Raw genomic sequence first — 19,954 nt, 5'->3', positions numbered from 1 at the left:
AAAAGAAACAAAACAAGACAAAACTCAATAACTCCGCAAGGACTAAAAGTCTTAGCAAGGTGAGTTAGAAATGATCTAGTTGAAACTGAAAAAGGACCATTCATTGAATGTCACATGTTACCATCCTGCTCAATCTTGTACAACAGGTCTGACTTCAAACCTATTAAAGGATAGTATTCCAGTTGTATTCTTAAGCTCAACAAGAGGAAAACCATCTCTGTGCTAAACGCCTGCAATTTAACACTGCTCTAAATTATTATTTAGTTCTCTAGGACTTTTTCAGTTAACTATACAAACTGTTCTTGTATTAACAGCGTATATTTATATACTTTGTGTATATGTGTGTATGGGTATATATAAATATAACTATATAGGATTGCTATATGATTACATAGCATATAATATCTATTATATATACTAAATATACTTATTATATAGATTAAATATAAAATATACTCTATATAACTATATATACTAAATTCCACATTAATTATGTGTAGTACATATATAGTATATGTTTATTACATATATTATATATAAAATATACCATAGCTAATTATATATTACATTATAATATACATTATACAGTATATTAAGTATATAGTATAGTATATTTAGTATATAGTATATTAATTATATATGGCACATGTATACTATATATATTTATTACATGTTATAAATAAAATATATTGTATATAATTATTATGTATACTATAGCCTGCATCAATTATATATGAGAAACATAGTATCAATTATATATTCTACACAGTATATACCAAGTATAAGTATGTTATATAATATATAATTATATAGCAAATATATAGCATATAATGTCAGTTATATATAAAACTATATAATGTACATGTTATACACTATATATATAGTTTATAATTATGTACTCTATGTAATAGCAATTATCCTATATTATATAAGTTTAGATTATATATAATACCAATTATATATTATATATAATTATATTACATATGAAGTATATATTATCAGATATATGTTTAATTATATACTATATATACTACATCATATATTATATATTATTAATTATTCTAAGAAATATCAATATTATATATGCTTATATAGCTATATAATTGATATTATATATGCTAAATCTACATAATATAGCATATAATTGATATTACATAGAGCACATAATTATATATTGTATGTAGCATATAAAGTAAATTATCATAGGTACTCAACTCCAATTTTGATACTGATATTACGTACAGCACATAATTATATATTATATATAGCATACAACTCTATAAAGTAAATTGTTATAGGTACTCTTATCTCCAATTTGCATGAAAGAAATTGAGGTTTAGGGAAGTTAAATTAATTAGCTTCAGTCATTTCCCTAGTAGCAATGTTTAGAACTGGAACTAAAACTCCACATACAGCATTCTTTAACTATCTTCACTTAATCTACTGATAAACTACTAACAGTGCTCCAATATGTTTCCTATTTCCTTGGATGTTAATTAAAAATACTTTTGTCTTGAAAACAAATTACAGAATTTTTGAGCTGGAAGAAGCTTTAGAAATAATTTACTTCAGTCACCTTATTTTATATATAAAGGAACAGAGAAATATATAAGGTCACAGAGAAGCTCCTTTTCAGTCTAGCTTTCCAAAATCATTACTTGGTTGAAGCTGTTCTCTCCAAAGTTAACAGTCTTTCCTAAATGCCAAATGGAATGGCTACTTCTCGGTTCTTATACTTCTTGCTCTCTGTAAAGCATCTAACAAGGATAAACAACCCCCTTTTTCCTACCGTACGCCCCCTTTTTTGGGGGGTTTTGTGATACTGCCCTTTCTTGAATCTCCTACCTATGTGGCTATGGCTAATTAGTAATCACCCCTTATTGTAGCATCATCCAAACCATGACAAGACTACTTAAAGCTCTGGCCCAAGACCTAGTCTTTTTTTCTGTCTGTTGCCCTCACCAGGTCTCATGGGTATGACAGGTCGGAATGGTGGACCACCAGAGATCCCAGAAGGTGAGATCTTGAGCAACTTACCTGTGCCAATCCAGGAATAACAGAGGTTCAAACTTATTGAGCAAGTGCTTTGTAGAAATTACATTTTTTACAGGCTCCCAGATACAATATGGGAGAGGGTGTCCTCAGGTGTGTTTGTATTTCTGTTTTTGCTATATCTTTAAATAAATTTTCCTTTGTGAATTCAAAAAATGAGGGCAGCTAGGTAGTGCAGTGGATAAAGCACTGTACTTGGAGTTAGGAGTATCTGAGTTTAAATCTGGCCTCAGACACTAATTGTATGACCCTGGTCAAATCATTTAATCTTGTTTGACTCAGTTTTCTTCACAATAAAATAGGCTGAAAAAGGAAGTGGCAAACCATTCCAATGTCTTTGCTCAGAAAGCCTCAAGTGAGATCACAGGGAGGTGACAGGACTGAAATGATTCAATAATAACAAAAGAAGAAAATGGGAGGTGAGAAAGTGGAGTCATCTATTATAAAAATATATATTTTTTTAATAATCTGAACTCAAGAAGATGAGTCTTCCCAACTCCAGGCCTTGCACTCTATCCACTGCAATATCTAGTGGTCTTTTTTACATGGGAGCTGCTTAATAAATGCAGCTTGGTTATCTGAATGACAGATAGTGGTAAAGCTGAAGCCAGAACCCAAATTTTTGACTCTTATTCCATGATTCTTTTTATTATATTATACTGAAACTTATAGTTGCCTAGCCCTTACTATCTTATTAACGAAGGAAAAAATGTCATTTAAAGGGCAGTGCACTCAAATTTTTGTTTTTCTCTTTCATGCTTTCAACAAATATTGACTGAAGTTCTCTTATGTAAGAGAGCATTGTGCTTTCTAAGCAATTAGACTAATTAGGCAAAGACTGCAAATCTTCTTAAAAACAGTATTTTATTCTGATTTTATACTATTCCATTTTTGGAAAAATGGAAACATAAGGGTTGAAGGCCTAAAAATCAACTGTTATAGATTCATGTTTTCCTTTTGGCCTGCTGATCCTGCCCTTCCAATGTTTCAAAGCTGATTTAGAAACTTTCAAGTATGAAAAACACAATTTGACAATTTAAAGACAGACCCAGCTTGTTCCAATCAGCATAACTAGGCCAGACATATTCTTCTTAAGTTAGTCTGGCAAGACTTGGCTACTTCACTTAGGGAAGGACTGGTAAACAGGAAGATTCCAAGTAACTAACAGATCTTTAGGTAAGGCCATTAAACAAGAAAGAAACTATATAAACACAGATGTCCATACTTACTGCTGATGGGTAAAATCATAGATACACAGGGTTTTCTGGTCATGGATTGGTCCATTTGTAAAGCATACTTATGTAACTTTTGTTACTGTTGAGTATCAAATTATGTGACAGACAGTGGGCCATTCATGGAGAGTTAGCAAATTCAGGCAGGATAAGTCAACCACTTATTGGACATATGGAGAAAACTTATTTAAGGATAGAGATGCTTAGACAGTTGAGTGCTTCCATTTGCTGAAGTACTTCTTCATCTTCACTGTTCTCTGCCTTTGACATCAACACATCAATTTGGCAAATGTTCTACAAGTGAACTAGGTCAATCTTCCTTAACTCCCAAAAAAAACCCTTTTCGTTCACTCCTCCCATCCCTCAACTTATGTCCCACAATTTTGTACAACATACTGATGTCCCACCTAGGGACATCAGACTCTTAAAATTGTCACTCATCAAAAAACTCTTTGAAATTTTTTATCTCAAAGTTGTCTTACCCAAGAAAGTTCCCTATCTACCATTAAAGGGGTTAAAATTTTCAAACATATGTTTTTCTTTTTGGAACAATTTTTTTAACTCTCAAAGTTTCAAATTTCAGACTTGAATTTAAAAATAAAGTGAACACTCAAATGACTGTTTGGTTATAATTTAGAAGGCAAAAAATAACAAAAATCCCACCCACCTAGCATAGTAAGTAAACCAATATAATTCTGTAAAATGTTAAGGGAAGGCTAAAGTTGGCAAAGAACTTAAAAGTTGATTTACTGAACACCCACAGTAAGATATGCTAATCTGAGGCAGCTGATGGTGATTGAGCACTGAGCCTGGAGACAAGATCTGAAATCATATCCAGCCTCAGATACTTACTAGCTGTGGAATGCTGGGCAAGATACTTAACCTTTTTTCTCAACTATAAAATGGGGATGATAATAGCACCTACCTGACAGGGGTTTTATCAAATTTTATATATATGTGTGTGTGTGTCTGTGTGTGTGTGTGTGTGTATGTATATATATGTATATGTTATATATATGTATATATATGTGTGTATGTGTATATATGTATGCATATATGTATGTGTGTATATATATTTATATATATATATATACATATGAATACAATGCTTTGAATGTAGTAGGCACCATATAAATTCTTATAAAAGAATAATTTTGATTTAAAAAATTTTTTTATAAGATTTTTGGCAGACCCACATCTAGAACCCCAGGAATGCATGAAATGGATTAAAAAAGGAGGAAGGGGACTGATTTTAGCATGACAGAGAGGGCAAAGAAAGGGTGGGTAGATAGTAGATGTGGTCTTTATGCTGGGAGGGAACATCTCCATCTGGGACAAAGATGGGATTAGCCACCCACTTTTCCAAAACTTATTCATGACCTCTTAATCACCAAATTCGTGGCTTTTTTCAGTCCTCATCCTTCCTGGCCTCTCTACATTAGAAACTAGAAGCTCAAACTCTAGCAATGCTCGAACTAAGCTTTTTCTATTTTCCCTCAAAGTGGTTTATCTTTTTTATTTCAATATTTCTAGCCATAATTCCCACATAATCTCATATAACTGAAATATTATTATTTTTGACTCTTTCTTTTCTCATACTTCTCTCCAATCAGTTACTAAATCCAGTCAATCTCACCCCTGTAACATCTTTCAAATAATCTCTATATACATTGGAATTACCCAAATGTAGGCCCTAATTTACACCTGGCAAAATATTGGGACAGTTTTCTAAACAAGTCTTCTTGCTTAAATTTTCTAACCCCATCCAATTTTTCATATTACTGCCAGATAATTCTTCTTATTCATAGAGCTAGTCAAATCATTCCTCAGAAATCTCTTTTCTATCATTAAACTCCTGCTGGACATTCAAGTCTCTTTACAATATAATGGTCACTGTATCAATTCCATGCTAGTCATTTCTTCTATTACTTCTCATGATGGAATAGGGTATATAGGGACAGTCAGTTCTGCTAAAAGATGACAGATGTGTTCCCCAAAAGTATTATGCAAAACTGTACAAATAAAAATCACATGGCTTATGGGGGAAATGGGATTTGGGGTAGAACTCTCCAAATTTTATCAGTGACATTTTTAAAAGATAAGAACCTAATAAAAACAGTAGAATAGTTTTATACATGGTAAATGATAAAGAAATACATAACTACTACAATAAATGGCTGCCAAGAAGTTATTGTTTGGCCTATACTCCAAGCTATATGACCAAGTTGGTTCTCTAGTAGGCCATAGAAGAGTACAGCTTGTGATTTATTGAAAATATGGTACAGTTTTCTGAGTTTTTTCTGTGACAGAAAAACTGAACAGAAGCAAACCGATCTTGTTATGCTCCAAATGTTCCCAAATATATCAATTCAGTTGAAACACATTCTCATTTTCTGAGCAAGCATTGCAGCAGAACTGATTGTACTCAATACTCAAACCAAACTTGATTACTCTGGATTCTCTGAAAATAACTTAAGCTTTTCCACATCTAAACTTTTGATCACAATTGTTCCCGATGCTTCTAAGGACTTCCTCCTCAACCTGATGCATGCCTAACCATCCCTTTTGAAGTCTATTCCAAATATCACTTCTTCCAGGAAGTTATTCCCGTCCTACCCCACACCTCAAAAGTAAAAACTTTCATTCTTCCATCTTTTAAAAAAATTTTTTAAAATTTGTATTTGCTCCTCTTTAATGCATCAATGATTTGTTATTGTAGAAAAGGCAACATGGAATAAAAATGGAAAGCCTGGAGGATTTGGATTTAAGAATTCTATATTCAGATTATCAAACTGATTGTAATATTCTATGGTCATGCCATTAAATATAGCATGATTCTCAACTTCTTCATCTTTAGAATGGGGATTCAATAGCTTCTATTAGAAAGCTAGTTGGCACAATGGATAAAGCAGCAGTCCTGAAGTTGTGAGTTTAAATTTTGTCTCAGACATTTACTAGCTGAGTGATCAAGGGAAAGTTACTTCACCTTGTTTGCCTCAGTTTCCTCATCTGTAAAAATGAGCTGGAAAAAGAAATGGCAAGCCATTCTTTGTCAAGAAAACTCCAAATAGAATCATAAAGAGACTGCAAAACAACAGAATAGTGATAACAACATTTATACTACTTACCTGATGGGACATTTGTGAAACCATAAAGCACTATCTATATGTAATTTATTGTTACCTTTGAAAGGCTGCATGATATAACAGGTAGACTAAGGATGATTTTTTTGGGTTCACATACTAATCTGATACCTTCTGGTTTTCCTGAACAAGTTATTTCTTGGTACAAAGGCAATTCCCTAAGATTATAAATTGCCAAATAATTGCCAATTTACATTGGCAGCAAGAATTTCCACTTTCTTCCTCACCAGACATATCCTATGTCAATAAAAGGAGAGTTCAGAACCATTATTCCTCCCAAAAGAAGTTATTGCCATTGCACATTTTAGTTATATGTGATTTATCTTTCTCTCTAAAAGCATATATACTATGTCTTATTTAAGCTTACTATCTCCCAGAGCACTCAACACAATACTATGCATACAAGAAGTATCGAATAAAGTTCACTGGAACTGAAACAAATTATTGACTATGTGAGATAACTGACTTCCTACTCATATAGCATTCCTAGGATGCTGAAGCATTTGATACATGAAACTTTAAGGCTTTCAGTGATTTTCTTCCAAACTCAAGTTCTTGTTGGCTTGTTGCTAAAATGCCACACTACTCCTGGCTCTAAGGCTATGCCAACTGGCAGCTGCAACTATTAGAAAGAATACCTTGAGCCTATTCTCAGCTTGCCGATTTGATCGTTCCCTTAGGAGTCTAATAAATGAATACAGTAAAGTGGCTCAAAATCAGAATCAATGCATCTTAGATCAAAGATTCTTATCCTTTTTTGTTGCATGGATACTTCTTATGAGTACCTTCTCAGAAAAATGGTTTTAAATACAAATGATTTTAAAGGTAATCAATTTTACTGAAATAAAAATACATTTTAAAATACAAGTTCACAAACTCCCTCTTTCCTCTGAAATCTTAGGAGTCTCTGTCCTAAAAATAGATAATTTTAACAACTTTTTAAAAATATAGTTCTACACAGCTCTAGGATCCTCTAAAAATTATTCCATAAGTCAAAAGACCAATACAACGGAATAGAAGTCCCCTGAAAATATGGGTTATGCCTTTTTAAATCTTTGTGCCCCCAGTGGTTTGTACACAATAGGCATTTAATATGTGTCTGATGAATTGAAATAGCTTTTACAATTTTTCACTAAATTATTTAAATTAAATTAATTTAAGACATTTAAGTTAAACTAATTTATGTTTTCTGTTTGAACATTGAGAGATTAATCATTTCTCCAGAACTGCCTGTTTAAATTTACAGTTAGCAGAAGGGATAAAGGGCAGGCTTTGGAGTCAGAAAACTTGGGTTCTAGTCATGCTTCTGACACATATCTATCTCTGTGCCACTGGCATCTTGTTAAGACTGTAAGTTACAGGCAAGTTGCAGAGCTGGACTGGTGAAGAGAATTTCTACATCTCTAAACCAGGAACTGCTCATACTGATGAATCATAGGTTCAAACCTACTTAACTTCCCACCCTTCAACCCCCAGAATGGAAACTGGTTGAGTAACCTACAATAATGCCACTGAGCACATTGCCTGCCTCTCCACTGACCACCACCAAATTACTCATAATTTTTGTTGTGATTTTGCAACTTGATTTTGTCCATATTATAAGCGTGTCACCAAGCCAACATACAGGATCTTTTATTAATTAAAATCAGATGCATAACTCCTTTCAATTAATCTTCCTCTTTTCTATTCTCTCCTATGCTATATCTCAAAACTCCTTGACTTCATCCCTATTCTCTCTTCCTTTTTTCTAGCCTCTAATTAACAAGTCTCTCCCTTTTCTAATGCACTCCCCACAGACCTGAAAAAGTAATATTGTTAAAGCAAAGATTTGAACATGCTTCCCTTGCTCAAAAATCTCTAGTGCTTCCCTAATGACTAATGCAAAGCTTCTTAAATTGTGGATCATGACTCCATATAGGCTTATGTAACTGAATATGGGGATCACAAAAAATTTAACAAATATCAGTAAAAATCAAATATTTAATTCTTTATGTAAAATTTTATATATCAAACAATTGTTTTAAAATCAATTTCTTTAACATTTATTATCAGTAAATATTTTATTTCTATAACAATTTTACATATCTGTATACTTGGGGTCATATAAAAATTCTCAGATGAAAATGGGTCATGAGTGGCAAAAATTTAAGAACCCCTGATCTAAGATAAAATAAAAATTCCTGTGTTTGTTAAAGCCACTAACAATTTGACTATCATCTACCTTTCTACTATTACTAAATCCTATTCTATGATACACTCTATGGTTCAACCAAACTAGCCTGCTAGACCATCTATCTCTGTCTCTGGATATCTCTGTCTCTCTGTTTTCCTCTTTCTCTCTTCTCTTTCCCTCACTCTCTTCCTTCCTTTCCCTCTGTCCTTCCCCATACATCATTCCATTTTTGCCTGATCTACCTTTGTGAATCTGTCCCCCTTCCTATGCCTGAAATGAACTCTGCCTGTTTGAATTCCTAGCTTCCTTCCCTCAACCCAAAGAACTTATACTTTTTTGCATAAATGTTTGTATTCACTTCTGTGTGTATACATTCCTTTCTTTAAATGAACATTAAGTTCCTTACACCAGGGACTGTTTGCTTTTTTGTTTTTGTACCCCTAATGCTTCATATGCACCTATCAAGTGCTTAATAAACGCACAGTGGTTGATAGATTTCTTATAATTCTTCTCATTGGGCCTAGTTCTACTCTCTGAACCTATAGAAATTTAAATCAACAATTTGGCAAAATTCCATTAAGTAGCTGCTATATATAAGTCACTGGGAATACAAAGAATAAGAAAAGAAAATAAGAAAAATTCAGTCTCCGTGTTCAAAAAGCTTACAATATAATAGGAAGATAAGACCTGGATGCAAATAAATTCTCCTTTACAATATTTGAAGACAGTTATCAAATTCGCCCATTTTTCTATGTTCTTTTCCTTTTCCTTTCCACTAAGTACTAAAAAGTACCAACCTTGCATTGTAAGAGGCAGAAAAAAACAGTGACCTTGGAATCAGAAGACTGGAGTTTAGGTTCTAAATTTGCTATTTCTGAACTGTATTAGCTTAGGTAAAGTCATTTAACATTTTTAGACCTTAGTTTTCCTTAAGAACCCTTCAAACTCAATCATACTACAAATCCCATAAGCGAAGGCAATGATAAAAAAGCTGTTAGCTCCAGGGAAAAGTAGTGTCAGGTAACTTAGAAACTAGAACATTCACATCTCCTGAGAATTGGCTTTGAGAATTGGCTTTCCTCTATATGTTGCCAAAACCTAATCAATACATACTTTGCTGTGGTTGATTTCAGATGGCAGCTACAAATCTCAGTGCATCACAGAGTTCACCATGGCTGGTAGCCTTCCTGCTCCAGGAGGCTGAGGCCTGGAATGTTGAGCTGCATGTTTCTCATGTATGAAGACTGCAAACCTATTTTTAGCTTATGCATTGTTCACATTGCTTATCTTTTATGAGGACAATCACACTATTAAGTTAAAAATCAATATGAATTCTGGATACTTAACTACTATACAACCACAAGTTATCTGAAGTCATATATCTATCTTCATGTTCTTCATAATGGTCAAAAGTCAGTGGCTTCACTAAAAAAATGTTCCCTAAACTACTAAGATGCTTACTCAAGATAAAAAAGAATTTTTCCCAATAATCTTTTTTTCCTATGATTTCCTATCAAACTTTTTGACTTGAATAGGAACTAGAATAAGAATAATAGTCCTAATACAGAAAAAAATTAAAATGAGACAAATTTTTTCTCAAAAAATTGTTTAAAATTTTTATCCATTCACTTCCTTGCTCAACAACTTTGCATATCTCCCTGTTATTTAGTGAATTCAAACTCTTCTGCACAGATTTTAACTAACTACCTTTATCTCTATTCCATTTTTTCCATTTATTGTTACTCATCAACAACCCTTACATATACAATAATATTTTTTCACATCTCCAGATTTCTTATTCCCTTTAACTGCAATATCTTCTCTCAAACTTTCATTGGATTTGTTCCTTTAAAAAAATACTACTTCATACTCACCTATTGCAAGCCTTCTCTAATAATATCCATCCACCTTTATTATACTTTATACTACCCAGTATTTACTCAAGTAGGTCTAAGATTTCCATGATGTGGGTATTCTCTCCAACCCCAACTTGTTCGTTCCTATCTATCCACAAGCTTCTTGTCCATCCCCTCCCTTGTCTGCCACAGGGATTACACACATTTTGGATGTAGTGTTCTACTTCTCCTTGATAATTCCTTCTCTGGAATATGATCATGCCCATCATCTACTATATCCACTGCATTGGGAGATGCTCAAGTTCAATTCTTTGGAGACTACAATGTCAGGCAATCATACACTAAGAGCACTGGATTGGAGTTGAAGGATCTGGTTTAGGATCTGAGCTTTGCTACTTAATACCATTTGTACAATGAACTCCAAAACCTCCTTTTAAAGAAGGAGTCTATTTCTATCTCTTTTCTTTGTTTTCCTATCTAGCCACACTCCCTATCCTTTCCTATCTAGATAATTCCATCATTCTTCCTTTTCCTTCATCCTTTTGAGTGTTGCCTTCCTCCATTAGATTGTAAGCTTCTTGAGGGCAGAGGTGTTTTTCTTTTTTGTATTTATATCCCCACTGCTTAGCACAGTACCTGGCACCTAGTGGATGTTAATAAATGTTTACTAACTGATTACCCAGTGTAATTTTGTACAAAATCACTTAGATCTCCTGTCCTAAATTTCTACATCTGTAAAGTAAGAGGGTAGACTAAATGACCTTTAAACTCACTTCCATCTCTAAATCTGTGAATCTATGTGATCTTAAGAATTCTGTGAGCAATACTAGAAGAATACCAGCATGAAAAATATGGGCCTTTCTTTAGTGACCCAGTCACATGTTAGATTTGCAAAATTTCTTGAATATTCAACCGTGATCTGTGTATCTATGTACTCAAGTAGATTGCAAGCTACTTGAGACTAGGATTGTTCTGTATTTATATTTCCTAGGGGAATACTATGCCTATAGTGTACTTTAAGTAAATGATAAAATAAAACAAAAGTTAGTATAGATGGGCTCCAAATATAAACTTTAAGCACACCTAAATTCTCAGGATTTATTCATCTGTTACAACTAAAGGGTATTCCAGCTTGAAAATTCATGATTTTCCCCCAAAATGCATTTTCCCAAATTGACACGAGGGTTGTACTATAATTCAGTGGAGGAAGGGGAACCAGTTTTGCATGGGATGTTATAGGATGCCTTTGTCATCCTTTCTTGAAGCTCAGACACCACACTTCCTTCCCTACATTTGGTTTCCATTTGGTCTCAGTGGCCTCTTCAAAATGCAAACGTTATTCATTAAGATACAACTGACACTGGACAGTTTACATCCACTGAACCAATTCTTGGAATATTTGTAACAGGATGTGGGCCCCCCAGCTTACCACTAATACCAGTGGGCTTCATGGCTTCCTCATGCCAAGTGTACATGTTAGGATACTTAGTCATATTCTAACTTCATCCATCAGGAATTCTGAATTGCCCACATTGCTCATGGGTAAAAGAAGATACGACATGGTGTATATTTCTCGGCCTGAATGTCTTTGGGACTCATTCCATACTTAATACTATGTAACTTTTCTTGTCTAAAACAAGGAAAGGTAATTATGAATACTCTTCAGCTAAAGAATCATAGCAAGGAAAAATGTGGACACCCTCCACTGATTATCTTCACCATAGTCTGTCTATAGTTTGTTTGCACATGGCTACTCCCATATTGTCTCTCCCATTAGATTGTAAGCATTTTGAGAGTAAAAACTATCGTTTTATTTTTCTTTGTATTCTCAGTGCTAAATCCAATGCCTATCACATAACAAAATACTTAATAAATATTTATTGCCTGATTGACTACCTGGACAAAATGGATTTTTAAATGATCTTGCTTATTGTGACTTCCTCTTGGTTTTGGCAAGAAATAAAGATAATAAGCCATTTTTGGCCTCTGGACAAGAAAATCAAACTGAAAGATTCAAATAGAGAACTAGAAAAGGATATTTTTTTTTTTTGGAGGCAGTTGGAACAGGGTAGAAGATGGGGTAGAACAGGGAAGGACTGATTTGCTTAAAAATTAAAATTGTCTGAGATTAACATAAAATCATATGTTTAGGGATATATGGGAGCTTAAAAATGATTCTGTGTAATCCCCTCATCTTATAGATGAAGAAAACGAGACTGAATTAGTAAAATGAATTGTTCTAAGTCATCATGTGACCTGATTATTTTAGGTGACACAACTATCTGTTATTTCATAGCATGAGTTATCACAGTGTTAAATCTCCCCTATGGCACTTGGTATTTAGAGATAATCTCCCTTGCTTTACTAATGTCTTAATACATAATAGGTGCTCAAGAAATAAAATATTTGTTGTGTAAATTTTGTCATGGTCCTTATCTACTTTCCTAGGAGTCTCCCAGTGCCATCTGCTTATCTCTTACCACTTCAAACTGAATTCTGAGTCCATAGCACAGAGTGCTAATATACTGCCTGACATGGTAAAGGAAATTACTCCTGTCTCAAGAACCTGGGGAAATTTATATAACTTCACTCCAGGTGGTGGAGATTTCTTCCCAAGCTTTCATCTTAATCATGAAGAATTATAAAAACACTAAGTTTTTGCAAAGGGCTTGACATGTGTGATCTCATTGGTCCTCACCCCAAACCTGTGAGATAGGTACAATTTCACAGATGAGGAAACAGGCAAGGGTAAGTGCCTTGCCTAGGGACATAGAGTATTTAATAAGTGTTGCAAGCAGCATTCAAACTCAGGTCTTTTTGATTCCCAATTTAGAAATTCTATTAACCATACCACCTAGCTGTCTCTATGTCCCTGGGGAGCATCCCAGGCTAAGAGATAAGGCTTGAGGGGGGAGGTGGATGAATACCACTATTTCTCCACAAGTTTGGGCTTAATAATAGGTAAGCACTGTCCCTCAGACTGAATTTGCATTTAAAAAGTATGAAGGTGAGAATAAAGGTGGCAGAAAACAACTAGGCAAGAGGTTCTGAACCCTTTTGGAGTTATTGATATCTCTGATGAAACCTATTAATAATCTCTTCTCAGAATGTTTTCAAAAGCATTCCACAAAATTCATGGGATTATAATTCCAAAATACAGTTATCAAAATTTATTAGATTAAGAATCTATGAACTAAATAATTAAATCCCAGTACATACACCCCAAAATGATGTAACCTTGCACAGTGCCACATTGACAGTAATCCTAGAAAGTATAGGACATGCACATGTCAAAATCCATATGTTTAAATTTGCTTATTTGCATTCGGTACAGATAACTCTCCAATTCTACTCACAAAATTATAAAGGCTGTACAAGAGATATACATGTTTTAAAATATATGCATATAAATGTTTATGTAAGATATACATATATAAGATATATAGGAATATAAATGTGTGTGTGTTTATGGGCACACACAAGAAGAGGAAAATCCTCAAAGAGAGTGCCAGCCTCCTTCCTAGAGTAAATCACTGCTTAGATCAGTCTGCCACATTTTGAGACAGTTGGCACCAGAGGACCTGCATTAGCTGACTTGCCTTTCTCCATGTGCAGAAAGCCAGTCTTTTCATGGGCGCCAGCTTTTGCTTAGCCATTTACTTGAAGGAAACCAGGATGCCAAATCAGAAAATGTGACAGCTCTGTGAAGGAGGCCCTCGACAGAAGCCTGGAGCTTCCAGCAGAAGGGATTCCATCGAAGATCCCGCTAAGTCACCCAGTTGTCTGTGCCTTAACGCCAACTCCACTTACAGCCTCCTATTATGCCATCAGTAACAAAACATCAGCTATCTACATGGCACCACGACTTGAATATCTCTTTTCTTATCAAGGGCATCATGCGGGCATCACAGGCTTTGCTCTCAAGTTTTCAAGCCATGAATGACTTCATGCGCCATCAACACAGACACAGCATACATGGATGATGACATAGCTTATTGCGTCCTAGAGACCCCGGTTTTCAGAAATTTTCAGATTAGATGTTGTTGGAGGTGACCCTCTCGATTCAACTGTGGCATCTCAAAAACAGTATCTGCCTTTGAAGAGTTAGGAAAGAAGAATTCCACAAAAACTCCCTCCAGGCCAGAGACTTAAGGAAAAAAAACCAAAACAGCATGGCCTTAATGCTCCTTTCCATCGGAGACATGGCTTAAAACCTTCTGGAGGGAAAAAATATCTGCTGATAAAGCAGTACCCACTACTTCCCTCCAACCAATTAAGACTTCCCCCCTCCCCCAGGTAACTTTTGGAGACATTAATCCACTGTGAGTCTAGCGATTCTTCTGTACTAGGATATTATTAGTCCTATTTTTTCTTTTTTCTTCCCTGCAACAGCAGTAATCATTCCCTCATCTACAAGGGAAATATATAATCCAGCTGTGGCCTTTATAGTAAAAACACAACATCTGTTGATCATTGGTAACACTGGTCCAAGGACGATTAAAATCTCGACAGATTTAGACATTTTAAAACCCAAGTAGCACATGCAGAGACCCTACATTGCACAACTTTTTTGAACTGGCATCTGAACTTTGCCAGAAGGGCTTGCCTCGAAGCCAGTTGGATGAGGTGCACAGCACAGCCGGGCCCTGGGACCTCCCCAATGCTGGGAGTTCTGGGCTGTGGCGTGCCGGGCCATTTTATAAGCAGTACTTTTCCCCTTCAGTGTGTCCTTTTTCATACGGCACCAGCCAAGGGGAGGCTCAGGACTCCCAGCAGCATGCAGACATGCAGCCCAGTGAGGAGGTATGCTACACGTTCGGGAGCCACGTACTTTTTTCCTTTACCTAAGAGAACGGCGGGTAATAAAATGACCCTTTAATTCAGTTTCCCCACCCTCCGAGTCCATGAAGCAAAGCTATCCTGGGCACGGCAGGAGAACATTTGAGAACCATTCCATTCGCGTACCCCTCCCCTGCCATCGGTCCTGAAATACAGCCTCGTCTTTCTAAGCCCTGGATATCGCTCTTAATGCCCCAGTCCCACTGGAGTTGCACATGGGCACATACGAACAGAAACATGCATGCGACCTTTATGCACGCGTCTAAAGGAAAAAGCCAAGCCAATCTCACCAACTTCTTTTTTTCAAGACATGCCAATGCGGCTACTGTGCTGGAGTGCTCCCCCACCTCCTCCCCAGCCCCAAACTCAAGGTCCCCTCCGCTGCCAGACAATAGAGCAAATGAAAGGAGACTAGACTTACAGCTATGGCTTGCAGCCTTTCCTTGTGCAATTCTGCCTCCGCCATCCTAGAGAAGAGGGCACGGGAAGTGGGAGAAAAAGGGGGAAAAACACCGCAGTCACCGAGAGAAACCGAGTTGCCCCGCAGGGGATTTTCGCCCCGAGCCCGGCGCCGCTGCGAGGGGAAGCCCGGCCGCGGCAGGCACCGCAGTGGAGCAGCCGCTCACGGGAAGCTCATTTCCGTCTCTGGACCATCGCCTCCTTGCCTGTCTCCCAGCTGTGCTGCTAACTGCATTTCAGCGCGGCTTCTGGGCTCCGAGGCTGTCACACGAGCCATGGATGTGGGCTGCGAGCAGCTGAGCGGAGGGAGAGCTGGCATGGCTGGGATGGGTTTTTTGCCCTGACGTCTCCGCTGGCTTGCTCCGCCTCTGGGGTGTTGGGTCACCACAGGAGTGGAACATCTAGAGAACGCATAGTAATCAGAACCTGCAGAATGCAGGGGAATGAGACAGCTGTAGGACTTTCTGAGGAAGAGCGGGGGCTGCGGAGGGCGGGGGAGGACGGTGCGCGAGAATAGAACTCGCCAGACAAATTCCTTTGGAAAGGATTCTGTTCTTTAAAGGAAAGAATGGCTTGTTGGGCAATCGAACCGCAGTCGGGGGCAAATAACGTGGACCGTGGCGGGCCGTTATTGCTGTACGAGGGACCTGGGGACGCAGCAGTTGGTGCATGAAAATGTGACCCTGGGCTTAACTGTGGAGCAGGAATGTGGTCCGGTCTATTCCGGGGATGGGAGGATTGAGGAGTGCTCCGCAGCTGGGGAGGATGGGGGGGATGAAGGGTCAGCATCCTCGCTGATTCGGCTACATGGGTACGGCCTGCCCGGCCCTGCCCTGGGGACTTTGCAGCAGATAGCCATGGCTTCAGTCTACCGCCTTTGGCTTTGTATACGTCTGCTCAGGGGAGGCTCGCGGGGTTTATTGTGTTTCTTCTCCCTTCTCTGCAGTAGCCCTGGCATTAGAGTCAAGAGTTTCTGAAGGATGCTCTTCCTTAGACCAGCTGAGGCTGTGCTCATCAGGCCTCCTTTTTCAGCTCCCTCCAGTCAATTTCAGCGTTAATGGTTTGCTTAAACCCTGGAAGTCCAACTACCTCTCTGCGGTGTCCAAAAGAACGCAACAAAAATTGTTGACCTAGTGTTTACTCAAGGCTTGGAAGGAGCGTCGGGTGCAAAGTGCGGAGTTTACCAGGCGCACACATGCTTAGATACACTTAGATACACTTAGATACACTTTCCCCGGGAGGTACCCGGGAGAGAAAACTCTGGATTGCTTTGATTGGTTTGTTTTTTGAGCGTGCCATTTACTATTTAAATATTTATCAGAATTTGCTCTGATGCTCTTCTTTTCACTATTTGAAATGTTTTATTTTGCACACATTGGTCCCGGATAGTCTGCTTCCCAGCAATGCACTGCCTCCTCTGTCCGCTTGCAGTCTCTGGTTTTCTTCAAAGTTTAGTCCAGCACCACCGTCTGCACTAGGCCTTTCTTCCCCAGTACTTTGCATTTAAACTAACAAAGCTTAAAACAGCCTTGAACCTTTGGGACAACTTGTATGTTTTGCCTAAAAGACAAAGCACAAACTTTCATTTTTTTTTATCTTTATACCCCTAATGACTTGCACAATAGACTAGCCCACAGTGTCTAATAAATGCTTGTTGCTTGATTATTAATAAGGAATGGGGAAAGATATTATTAGTCGATACTAATCAACTGTAATAATGGACAAGATGTGTACAAGGAAAATGAAGAGCCTTTGAGAGGATAGTTTTGGAATTGATTTCTAAACCTTGTTGAATGTGATTTTTTAATAAACAAAATGAGATCAAGTCTCGGATTTAATGGAAGAAATTAACAGCCCAAAATATGAAGAGTTGTAGTCTTTTTAATCTCTAATACAGACAAGGTTATTCTTGGCAAATAGATAGATTATCTAGTATTCTCAGAACACTTCCATAACAGGACTGTTATCTTAGTCTTGGAGTCCCTGAAAATTATCCCAATGACAGCATTTCCTGCCTGATGAGTTTCTCATTCCAGCTTGCAAATTAACACTTTCATTCTGTAATCCATTTGTTAGTCATGGTTAGCATGGTTTGTTAATAACGTCCATTTGAGGCTATGGGATAAACCTTACCAAAAACAAAACAAAACAAAACAAAACACTTCTGGGAAAGCAATAAACTAGGAAAACATTTTTACATTCAAAGGTTCTGATAAAGGCCTCATTTCTAAAATATATAGAAAATTGACTCTAATTTATAAGAAATCAAGCCATTCTCCAATTGATAAATGGTCAAAGACCATAAACAGACAATTTTCAGATGATGAAATTGAAACTATTTCCACTCATATGAAAGTGTTCCCAATCACTATTGATCAGAAAAATGCAAATTAAGACAACTCTGAGATATCATTACACACCTGTCAGATTGTCTAGAATGACAGGGAAAGATAATGCGCAATGTTGGAGGGAATGTGGGAAAACAGGGACAGATCATTGTTGGTGGAATTGTGAATACATCCAGCCATTCTGGAGAGCAATTTGGAACTATGCTTAAAAAGTTATCAAACTGGGCATACCCTTTGACCCAGCCATATATCCGAAAGAGATCTTAAAGGAGAGAAAGGAAAGAAACATGTTTGTGGCAGCCCTCTTTGTAGTGGCCAGAAACTGGAAACAGAGTGGATGCTCATCAACTGGAGAATGGCTGAATAAATTATGGTATATGAATGTTATGGAACATTATTGTTCTATAAGAAACAACCAGAAGAATGATTTCAGAGAAGTCTGGAGAGACTTACATGAATTGATGCTAAGTGAAATGAGCAGAACAACAAGACTATACAAAGATCAGTTGTAATGGACGTGCCTCTCTTCAACAATGAGATGATTCAAACCAATTCCAATTGTTCAGTAATGAAGAGAATCATCTACACCCAGAGAGAGAACTATGGGAAATGAGTGTGCACTATAACATAGCATTTTCACTCTTTCTGTTATTGCTTCCTTGCATTTTTTGTTTTCCTTCTCAGGTTTTTTCTTTCTTTCTAGGTCTGATTCTTCTTGTGCAGCATGATAACTTATAAATATGTATACATATATTGGATTTAACACATATTTAAACATATTTAACATGTATTGGACTACGTGCCATCTAAGGGAAGGGGTGGGGAGGAAGGTGGGGAAAATTTGGAACAGAAGGCTTTGCAAGGATCAAAGTTGAAAATTACCCATGCAAATGTTTTATAAATAAAAATCTATAAAAATAATAAAAAATTATATAATTCAAATAAAAAAACAAAAACAACAACAAAAAACCCCACTTCTGACCAACTTAATTGCAAAGCAATAGTCTTAAATCTATCAGCATTTAGTGTGGGTAAAATTACTAATTTTTTTCAAAGCACCATGTATGTATTTTTGTTTGTACATATGTACAATATAATACTTATTAAATTGTTCATATTTATGTAACACTTAAAGATTTGCAAAGCACTTTCCTCACAATAACTTGGATTACCTTGCATCAGAGGTCTAACTTGAGTATTGGTATGCCAATGCTATAGGATATTGAATTTATATTTCTATCAAAGAGTTTTTTAAATGAGTAAAAATTGAGTTTCTCTCCCAATCCACCTCCACTCCACTAGAAAAAATAATTTTATTATAACAAATATGCAAAGTCAAGCAAAACAAATTCCCCCATTGACGTCATTCAAAAAATATGTTTCATTTTATCCCTGAATCTATCACCTCTCTAAATAAAATTATGAAGGCTTAAGAAATTTGTCTTTTGGCTCATATATACTAATGTATTCATAGTAGCATTTTTTTGTGGAAGCAAAATTTGGGAACAGGGGAGATGCTTATTTATTGTGAAATGACTAAACATATTGTGGCACATATTACTAAGTCATAAGAAGTTATGATTATGATGGATTCAGAGTATCATGGGAAAACTTATCTGAAGCAAAGCAGAAAGAAAAAAGCAAAACCAAGGGATCAACATATATAGTGCCTTCAACAACATCAAGGGGTAAAAAACACAAAAAAATGGCTATTCTGTGACTATAAAGATCAAGAAAAAGTGAGAAATTCTCTTTTTCTCCTTCCTTCTTTGCGAATGTGGAGAATTATGGAATAGATTAGAATACCTTATATTTTTTATTACTATGCTGGGTCCTCACCCTGGAAGAGAAG

At 36.4% G+C, this 19,954-nt stretch overlaps 1 protein-coding gene across 7 annotated transcripts in view; it reads right to left on the bottom strand.

Annotated features, from left to right (window-relative positions):
* The window catches only part of PALM2AKAP2 (PALM2 and AKAP2 fusion), a 485,619-nt gene extending 469,229 nt beyond the window's left edge, over window positions 1-16,390 (bottom strand). For 4 of the 7 annotated variants that reach the window (XM_074280840.1, XM_074280843.1, XM_074280841.1 and 1 more), the window contains exon 1: window positions 15,717-16,235. In XM_074280840.1, the coding sequence (XP_074136941.1) occupies window positions 15,717-15,761 (45 nt within the window). In that variant the 5' untranslated portion in view covers window positions 15,762-16,235. Of the gene's footprint in view, window positions 1-15,716 lie in introns of all 7 variants that reach the window. The other 3 variants (XM_074280848.1, XM_074280842.1, XM_074280849.1) reach the window with 3 other exon arrangements.
* Between the last annotated feature and the right edge of the window lie 3,564 nt (window positions 16,391-19,954).

Source organism: Sminthopsis crassicaudata, chromosome 1 (genome assembly GCF_048593235.1).
Source record: "Sminthopsis crassicaudata isolate SCR6 chromosome 1, ASM4859323v1, whole genome shotgun sequence".
Classification (NCBI taxonomy): Eukaryota; Metazoa; Chordata; class Mammalia; order Dasyuromorphia; family Dasyuridae; genus Sminthopsis; species Sminthopsis crassicaudata.
The sequence above is the reverse complement of the archived record's forward strand: the minus strand, read 5'-3'. Positions and strand labels throughout refer to the sequence as shown.